We start from the raw sequence: 9,347 nt of genomic DNA, 5'->3' as shown, positions 1-9,347 counted from the left end.
CTCTCTCTCATAAATAAATAAATAAATAAAATTTAAAAAAAAAATTAAAATCTAATGTTGCTGAGCATAGATGTTTCTCAAGACTTCTTTCCTTATAAAAGGAAAGAGATGTTTCTCAAGACTTCTTTCCTTTGCTAGTTTCTTTCTGCTAGCAAACAGGTGGCCAGTGTTTGGGTACTTGGCAATTTCTTAATATATTTTGACAAATGGTGTTTGTTTCATCTAAATGTAAACGTGCAGAACAAAAAGAAAATGGAAAGTCTATTTTTTAGGTTTTCCTTTGAGAATATACAAGTAGTGTATTTGAGAAATTAGATCTCACTATTGAAATGTATGAGAGTGAAGAAAATACAACCTCTTTTCTTCTTTTTTTTTTTTTTTTTTAACTTTGGGAGGGGGAGGGGCCCTTTTGTGCCCAGTTAAACCTCTAAGCTTTTAACGGGTTTGTTTGCCGTTATTTGTCATTCAATTCCAGCTGCCCAGAGCAGTTAACACGCAGGCTCTGAGTGGAGCCGGAATATTGAGGATGGTGAACAAGGCTGCAGATGCTGTCAACAAAATGACAATCAAGATGAATGAATCGGATGCAGTAAGAGCTGATTTTCCAACTTGAATAATGAGATGAATTAATGAGCCCAACAATTGCATTTTAAAGCTGTACAAGTAGAAAATAGGGTATTAATTTGCCTATTGAGTTTAGTTCTCAGCCACATCAGTTGACTACCATGGTTATACATGGTTAATTTGATGCTTTAAAACAAGGAATGTAACTTGTTATTGGTAACCTAATTTACAATAGTTTGTTCTTCCTAAACTAACCCTGTTTTTCATTTTTTTCGTAGTGGTTTGAAGAAAAGCAGCAGCAGTTTGAGAATCTTGACCAGCAACTTAGGAAACTTCATGCCAGTGTTGAAGCCTTGGTTTGTCATAGAAAAGGTTTGTCTTATTTCAGTATTTACTACCATAAAGCTAAAATGTAAATGTATGACTTATAGGTCAACTGTAGTGTTTTAGTTTAAGTTCTGCTTTAAAAGAAGTTCATAAAACTATATTGAATTTTGGATTTAAAATGTCCACTTGGTTAATTAAGTTTAATGTATTTACAGTTTAATAGATGAAGAAACTTTGATTACAATAAAAGCTTGAGATTCAAAACATTGGTATTTAAAATTTTCTTGAAATTTTTTGTGATTATATTTCTTGGAAAACCCTTTGAAGTATTTTCTCCACTGAATTTAAAATCTAGTAGTTTTTTGGTGAAAATACATAAGTACATACGTGATAATTTTTAATCCACAGTGAGGTTTACCTTTTATGGTTTTATTTTTAAAGAGTCCACATCATTTTGAAGCCGGGCGTGGTGGTGCATGCCTATAATCCCAGGGCTCAGGAGACAGAGGCAGGAGGATCACTGTGAGTTCAAGGCCAGCCTGGTCTACAAAGTTGAAACCCTGTCTCAACACCCCCCCACCCCACCCCACCCCACACACATACCAACAGACAGTCCAGAGCTTTTAATAGTAGTTTTCTAAGCTACTTAATAAGTAATTTAGTGATGTTTTTACCAGTAATATATTTTATTAAAGTAATTATCATATCTACTAATTTATTATCAAAAGTTGTCCTCACAGGTTTTTTTCCACATTTATTAAACATCTCTTTGGGAATGGGCTTCTGGTTCTTTCAAAAATCTTTATATAATATAGAGGAATACCGCAATTTCCAGGCTTTGTAACTTATTTGTATTATATAGAATTTTAGAAATTCTAGTATTTAATGAACATTTTTGCACAAGAAAGAAAAACGACTAAGATTGTAAACTGCATATACAGTTTTGCCTTGCTTTTTCTCTTGTAATTTAATCTCATTAAAAAGTAGGCATCTTTTTTTTTTTATTTCATTGAGAAATAAATAGCAGTGAGGCAGTTTCAAAACCAATTAGTAGGGGCCGGGGAGATGGCTCAGTGGAATAAGCGCTTCCCTGGGAAGCTCAAGGACCTGAGTTCAATCCCCGGTTCCACAAAAAAAGAAAAAAAAAAAACAAAAAACAATTAGGACAGTTTCAATAATTAATACATTTCATATTGTTGTCTTTGGAGTGCTTATTCATAGTACAAGATGCAGACATGATATCCTGTCCAAATACTATTAGTACAAATCTTCTCATTGAATTAAGAGAAAATAGCTGTATATCTATCCTAACAATTTTGCATATACAAATGTAAAATGGTCCTTTGTTTGTATCTCCTTTTTTTGTTTAGTTTTGTCAGAGATGGGTATTCCATGTACATATTGTAGGTGCATGAATTCAGCAAAATAATCCAATATAGTCCAGAAGTCCATAATAGTAGTGGGTTATCCGTAGGACCGACAATGTCAGAAGTTGTTGACTTGAGCCTTTTACAGCTCAGTATATTAATATGGCTTTACTTTTTATACCTCATTTTTATACTTTTCTGCTGGATGGTTCAGACCAAGATAAAGCAAGATCTATATAATAAGAAATGTAACTTTTGTATCTGCCAACGTCAGTCAAATCCCCTTAGGATTTACCCTGAAACCCTGTACCACAGTTTGTAGATCCTTTGTTAGCATCAGCCATGTGGATGAGTTAAGGCCATTGCTTGAATAATTTGCTCTCTGTGAAAGCCTGAGAGAATGTTTTTCTCTCTATGTTACTCCTTAGGCACGCTCTACATCATCCATCATTTTCCTCTCTGGCCCTAGACATCTTTTTAATCAACAAACCATTAATATCAGGAACTATAGTATAATTGTGATTCTGATACTTCCTGATATTGAATTTATATTTTTTTAAATTTTATTTTGAAGAATAAAAGCAAAACAAGAACAAAAAACAGAAACAAAAGAAACAGGGCAACATATAGCAGTACATATGTTACAGATTTTCAAACCAAGAATACTGATTGAAGTTACTTTTTTTTTTTTTTTTTGGCAGTACTGGGGAGTGAACTCAGGATCTTGCACTTGCCAGGCAAGCGCTTATTCTACTGAACTATCTCCCCAGCCCCCAAAGTTACATTTTTAAAAAAAATCTTTCAATTAATTAGACATTTTTTGTCAATAATAAGCAATGTTTTGTTTTGGGTAATGCTGAGGATCACATCAGACCTCACACTTATTAAGCCAGAGCCCTACCATGAGCTACATCCCCAGTCCAGCAATCATTCTCAATTTTGAGTGGATTTCTGAGCACTTGATACTTATGCTCATGGCATTTTAATTTAATTTCATGCTATTTGTTAGACTGTTCATGAATAGATAAAATTTTGTACTATCAGACACTAAAAGTGAGTACTTCTTTTATTTCAGAACTGTCAGCTAATACAGCTGCCTTTGCTAAAAGTGCTGCCATGTTAGGCAATTCTGAGGATCATACTGCTTTATCTAGAGCTCTGTCTCAGCTTGCAGAGGTTGAAGAGAAAATAGACCAGTTACATCAAGAGCAAGCTTTTGCTGACTTCTATATGTTTTCAGAACTACTTGGTGACTATATTCGTCTTATCTCTGCAGTGAAAGTAAGCCGTTTTGACAACTCTTTTGAATTCTCTTTACCTGAGTGGTTTGCTTTAAAAAGAATTTGGTTTCCTATGAGCCATACATTTAAATATGTAAATTCCATACCATACTAGTACTGTACATATGGGATGGCTTCAAACTATTTCTAATTTACTGTTACTTATCCTGATGATTTGAGTAGGATAATAGACAAAATTAATGTTTTTAAGGAGCATTAGGAATCCTAAATAAGATAGAAGGCTTTTACTTATATATTCATATATATGTTTGCAACTCTTTGCATTTGTTTTGTTATTTTGCCACAACTGAAACTATACAAAACAATAAAACTAGAAAAGATTATTGCAGTGAATGTTTCATGGGTGCTCCAGCATAAATTTGGAATGTGTAATCAGACTTTCTATGTAGTCAGATGTGTAATCACCATGTATTTATAGATGAGATGGGACTAAATTAAATCTGGATTGTATTATGTAATGGCAGTGTTTAAATATAGAGAGCAATTTCTGAATAGTTGGTATAGTAATCCAGCTTAAAAAATAGTGTTCTGCAGATACCTGTAATATCCAAACATTAAACTGAATTCTAACCAATCTGTCGTATGTTTTGGAAGCTATCTCATGATGTTATGGTATCTTTGAATTACTATGAACATTAGTTATCATTGGATGAAGGGAAATGGGTATTCCTTTCCATCTAGGAAGTTGATGAGACATTGTTCCTGGCTTTCTTAGGGAAAATATTTTCTCTATGACCAAATTAGTATTTATCTACAATGAAAACATTGACATTTTGCCTATTTGTAGAGTCTTATTTTCAGGGTAATGGTAATGATTATTACTGAAAGACTCTTAGCACTTCAGACTGATGCTTTCTTAGATTTGATAAAAGCTTGCCAATTTTGGTCATATTTACTGTTTTGTCATACTGAGGCATTAAATTCAAGTCCTCATATTGAGCTACATCTTTAGCCTTTTTTTAAGTTTTAAGGCTGTCTTGCTGAAGTTGGTGGGCGGGGTTTAAATTTGTAATCCTCCCTTTGCTTTTTAGGATGTTAGAATTACACATGCATGTTCATCAAACTCCAAGAAATTGTGATTTCTGTAGTGTTGTTATCTTTACAAATATAAACATTTGCATATTTTTCTGTGAGTGAATTGTATGTCTTTTGCCAGTTTTTTCTGTTTCTTAATCATATTTGTCCCTAATAAATGTTTAATTGGACTTGTGTTTTGAAACTGGCAGCACTTTGGCCATTAGAGCCTGCAACTAGAGTAAGAAGTGAAGAGTATCAGAAGCTGAAGCATAAGGGCCAGACTGATAGCTCAGCGAACTAAAGCGCCAGCTTAGGCAGAGCGCAGCAGCCGGGGTTTGATCCCCCACATGCTGTGCTGGCCCCACCTGCGGGGCACATGCAATTGAGACTGGGCATGGTGACACATGCTTGTAATACCAGCATTTGGGATGCTGGAAACAGGAGAATAACTACGAGTCTCAGATCTACATAATGAGACTCTGTGGACCCTATAGGGTACCCCTACACAGGTATCAAATACAAAAAGAAGAAGAAAAAGAAGAAAGAAACTGACGTACAATGAGAGACGTGAATGTTAAGAGTGTTCCCCACGACTGCGCTTATGTGTAGGAGATGCTTCTCTTTTCTGTATAATGCATGCTGTGGTCTAACTTTAAGACTACATTTGTATTGGGCTTCTGTGAACCACTAGAGTAGGGTGTACAAATTGAGAGCAATGGTTTTGATGATTTTAGTACTGGAACTCTTTTTAAAAGATTTTTGGTGGGGGATCCTAAATCATAAAATGCTATAAATGTACGTCCATATTAATATGTATAGTGTATATAACTATAGCAGTATTAAATGTACTACTTAAGGAGTTTAAAAGCTTTGTTATTTGATAGAAATATTCATCAGCATTTCAAAACCGTGGAAAGCTGGCCAGCGTAATTTGAGATTTCACTGAATATGGTAATAATTTAAATTGCAACGTCAAATTTCTTGGTGACAGCTGGATATGGTAGCACATACATGTAATCCCAGCACTCAGGAGGCTGAGGCAGGAGGACTGCTGTGAATTTGAGGCCAGCCTGGGCTACAAAGTGAGGTTAAGGCCACCCTTAACTGCATAGTGAAACCTTATCTTAAAAAGACAATAAAAAATTTCTTGGACTAGGAAAACTATTTCACACCTGTAACCTTTCATTAATCTAGACCAAATGTATACCATAAATTGGCAGGAATGAGAGTGGGCAGTCTGTAAAACTATCCCTTTCATAGTAAATTCTACTAGAGTGTTCTAGTAGTTAGAGTGGATTAGCACTTAACCTGCAAAGGATGGTTTGTTCTGTGGTACTGGGCAGGGAACTGGGTGCATCATACATTTTAGCTAATGGTTTAGCTACCACTGAATTATACCCCAAGCCCGGAAACCTGCTATTCTCTAATGTATTGTGTATTTGTCTTTTGAGCAAGAGTTCTATAGGAACATGTATTTATTTACTGCTTCTTGACTAAAAAAGTTTTTGCTGGGAATAAAAATAACTCTGGTATAGTACTTTTGGGTTCAACTAATGTATTAATGGTTACTTCGTTCAGTTAGTAAATACTAACAATGTTAATATAAACCTAACCCCAAGCTAGAAAAGTTGTTTGTTTGTTTGGAGAGGTTTTTATTGGCTGGGATTAGGATTGAACCCAGCGTCTCAGACACGTTAGGCAAGCGAGTTACATTCCAGACGCTCCTCTCATGGTTTTCATGAGACCTTTTTTTTTAAACCGGGGATTGAACTTGGGACCTTGCGCTTTCCAGGCAGGTGCCTATGCCACAGGGCTATCTCCCTCGCCCCTCATGAGACTTCAAATGATTGTGCTAGGTGTCTGTACTTTATATATACTTTCCCTTTACGTTTGTCCTTGCTTTGTCAGATTCTATCTTGTGTAGGGCTATTTTTATTTTTTTCATTTTATTAGTTACTTTCTAAAAAAAATTGTTCTTGGATTCTATCCTACCACATTTTTACTTATGTTATCTGAAATTCTTTTTTCCATCATTTCAGTTTCTGTCATATTTCTGATGTTTAAACCTGCTTTTGAAAGCTCCTGCCAGGGGGCCTGGCCTTAGCTCAGTTCTTTAAGTGGCTGCTTCCACAAAGCTGTCAACCTCAGGTTGCTGTAGTTCGATCCCCACAACACTCCAGCCAGCCAAACTACCCCTGAGGGCATTTGGAGCAAAAAAACAAAAACAAAAAAAAACGAAAGCTCCTGCCTTGCAAGCTGTAGGTCCAGAATTCAATCCCTGGTACCAAGTAAATAAACCAAATGAATCTGCTTTTGAGATTATTTAGTAGGAAAACTTTTTCCCCTTTTTTGCTTTTTTTTTTTTTGGTGCTGGGAATTGAATACAGGTCCTCACACTTGCCAGGCAGGTGCTGTGCCGCTGAGCTGTATCCTCAGCCCAGAAACTTTTAATTTAGATATAACATCAACATTTTCCCATTAGCATATTCCTTTTTCAAAACATAAAGATACTGTTGTAAACCTTATAACTGCATTCAAAGCTTAGGCTGGTATGATGGTGCACACTTATAATCCCAACTCTGCAGAGGTAAAGGGAGGAGGACTGCTACAAGTTCAAGACTAGCCTGGTGGTCTAGGTATCAAGACCCTGTCTCAGGAAGAAAAAATAAAAATAAATTTTAAAAACTTAAGCTAGTTTTGCTCTTTAAATTCTGAGTTTCAAAAAAAAATTGAGTTACTATTTTTCATGCATAGTTTTTGTTTTAAGCAAATGAGTGTTGAAATTTGTTTTTGTCATTACCATGCTTTTTTCCCTACCTCAGGATATTAGGATGACATTTAAATACGTAGTTTTATTGCCTTCAGTTTCATGCCGCTTTCAGTATCATGGCATGGCAATAAAGCATTTTACAGTGTTACTTAATTACTTTGTCATTTCTTATAGGGTGTGTTTGACCATCGAATGAAGTGCTGGCAAAAATGGGAAGATGCTCAAATTACTTTGCTCAAAAAACGTGAAACTGAGGCAAAAATGATGGTCGCTAACAAACCAGATAAAATACAGCAAGCGAAAAATGAAATCAGAGAGGTGATTACTTAAATGCTTTCATTATTCAGTTTTTCATTTCATTCATATATGCATAATTTTTCATAATTTTTTTTCTGAGCCATTCAACACTTAGTTATTCATATGTTTATGAACTGTGTTAGAATTACTCTTAGCACTTTGGGTCACCATTAATACCTCCATAGCCCTTTTGTTACCTTCACATGATTATAGAATGGATAAACAGCATATAAGGAAACAATCTGAAATTAATTTTTACATTAATAGTTATAGATTTCCTTTTATATGGTTAATTTTATATGAAATAATTATTTTCTGTCTAAAAATGGTTTAAGAGATTGACTTATCTCACATTTAGTTATCCAGGCAACATTATTCCCCATATATATGTATTATATATGGTATTTTAATAAATTTATATAAGTTTATTATAATTTATACACTTTTTTTGCCATGCTTCAATAAGGAAATTGAAGAGGTAGGACAATCTTTATTTTACTAAAAATGTACCTGCTCTTTGAAGAGTATGTACCAGTGTTTTGGTTACATAATGAAAAGTAAAATATCATTTCATTCCTTATATCTTTAGTTACTTTATTTTAGCTCTTCCATTGGTCACTAATCACATTTTGTTGTTTCTGTAATGAATTTAGCGTTAACTAATGGGATTTCAATATATCATAATTCCACTTCTTTCTTAAACTCAGTCTTTTTACCATTACAAGAATGTTTTTTAAATGTTTGTCATTATTTCCTATTTTAAAGAATTTCCATGGCATATAGTTATTGAACATGTATTTCTGACATTAGTATTAGCAGTATATTCTGAAATGATACAAAATAAAAATATTGTACTGTAACACTGTTGGCTTATTTGGTAATGAATTTTATGCTTAAACTTTTCCTGTAAATCATATCTACTTAAGCTATAGGTATTTCAGTTCACTAAGCCCTGTAGTATTCTAGTCTTGAACTCTCAAAGTAAGAAATAATAATGGAAGTTAGGCTGGTGTGAATTTAACCAGTAGGCAGTAAGGTACAACACTGGTGTTAAGTAGGTTTTTTCCAGTATCAAGCCATCTCAGTGCTTTGGCATTATGTTTGGACTAAATGAGTGTCACAGCAGCTGACACTGTACCATTTTTCTCAAATGAAGTATTTGTTCTTTTGTTTGTTCTTATTAGTGGGAAGCAAAAGTACAACAAGGAGAAAGAGATTTTGAACAGATCTCTAAAACAATTCGAAAAGAAGTGGGAAGATTTGAGGCATGTATAATAATTCTTACTTTTCTTCATATGGCCACATTTTGGTGCAATTTTATGATGAAATTTCTGTTAACACACTTCTGGTATGTATTGTACTTAACAGAAAGAACGAGTGAAGGATTTTAAAACTGTTATCATCAAGTACTTAGAATCATTAGTACAAACACAGCAACAGGTAAGCTAATTCAATAAATTCCTGGAATTTGTTTTTGTCATATCTTTTCATTTTAAAGATGATTAATGAAATAGGCTTTTAAGATCAAGAAGAATAAGACATAGGCTGTTTCCAGCATCTATCTACTATTCTAAATTGTGCTACTAAAAACTTTTCTTGGCTAAGATACCACATCTAAAACTACATCAATGTACTTTTAATTTGCATTTCTGTAATAGCTAGCACTTTGGAATATTTTTCTTTCTTTCTTTTTTTTTTTTTTTT

The 9,347-nt window shown here is 34.1% G+C and overlaps 1 protein-coding gene across 1 annotated transcript in view; it reads left to right on the top strand.

The window, feature by feature from the left end:
* The window catches only part of Snx2 (sorting nexin 2), an 85,666-nt gene that overhangs the window by 72,572 nt on the left and 3,747 nt on the right, over positions 1–9,347 (top strand). The window contains exons 9-14 of the mRNA XM_004631335.2: positions 476–589; positions 843–936; positions 3,334–3,539; positions 7,521–7,664; positions 8,828–8,908; positions 9,012–9,083. Of these exons, the coding sequence (XP_004631392.1) occupies positions 476–589; positions 843–936; positions 3,334–3,539; positions 7,521–7,664; positions 8,828–8,908; positions 9,012–9,083 (711 nt within the window). The remainder of the gene's footprint in view (positions 1–475; positions 590–842; positions 937–3,333; positions 3,540–7,520; positions 7,665–8,827; positions 8,909–9,011; positions 9,084–9,347) is intronic.

The sequence above is a fragment of the Octodon degus genome, unplaced genomic scaffold, assembly GCF_000260255.1.
Source record: "Octodon degus isolate 3935 unplaced genomic scaffold, OctDeg1.0 scaffold00040, whole genome shotgun sequence".
Classification (NCBI taxonomy): Eukaryota; Metazoa; Chordata; class Mammalia; order Rodentia; family Octodontidae; genus Octodon; species Octodon degus.
The sequence above is the reverse complement of the archived record's forward strand: the minus strand, read 5'-3'. Positions and strand labels throughout refer to the sequence as shown.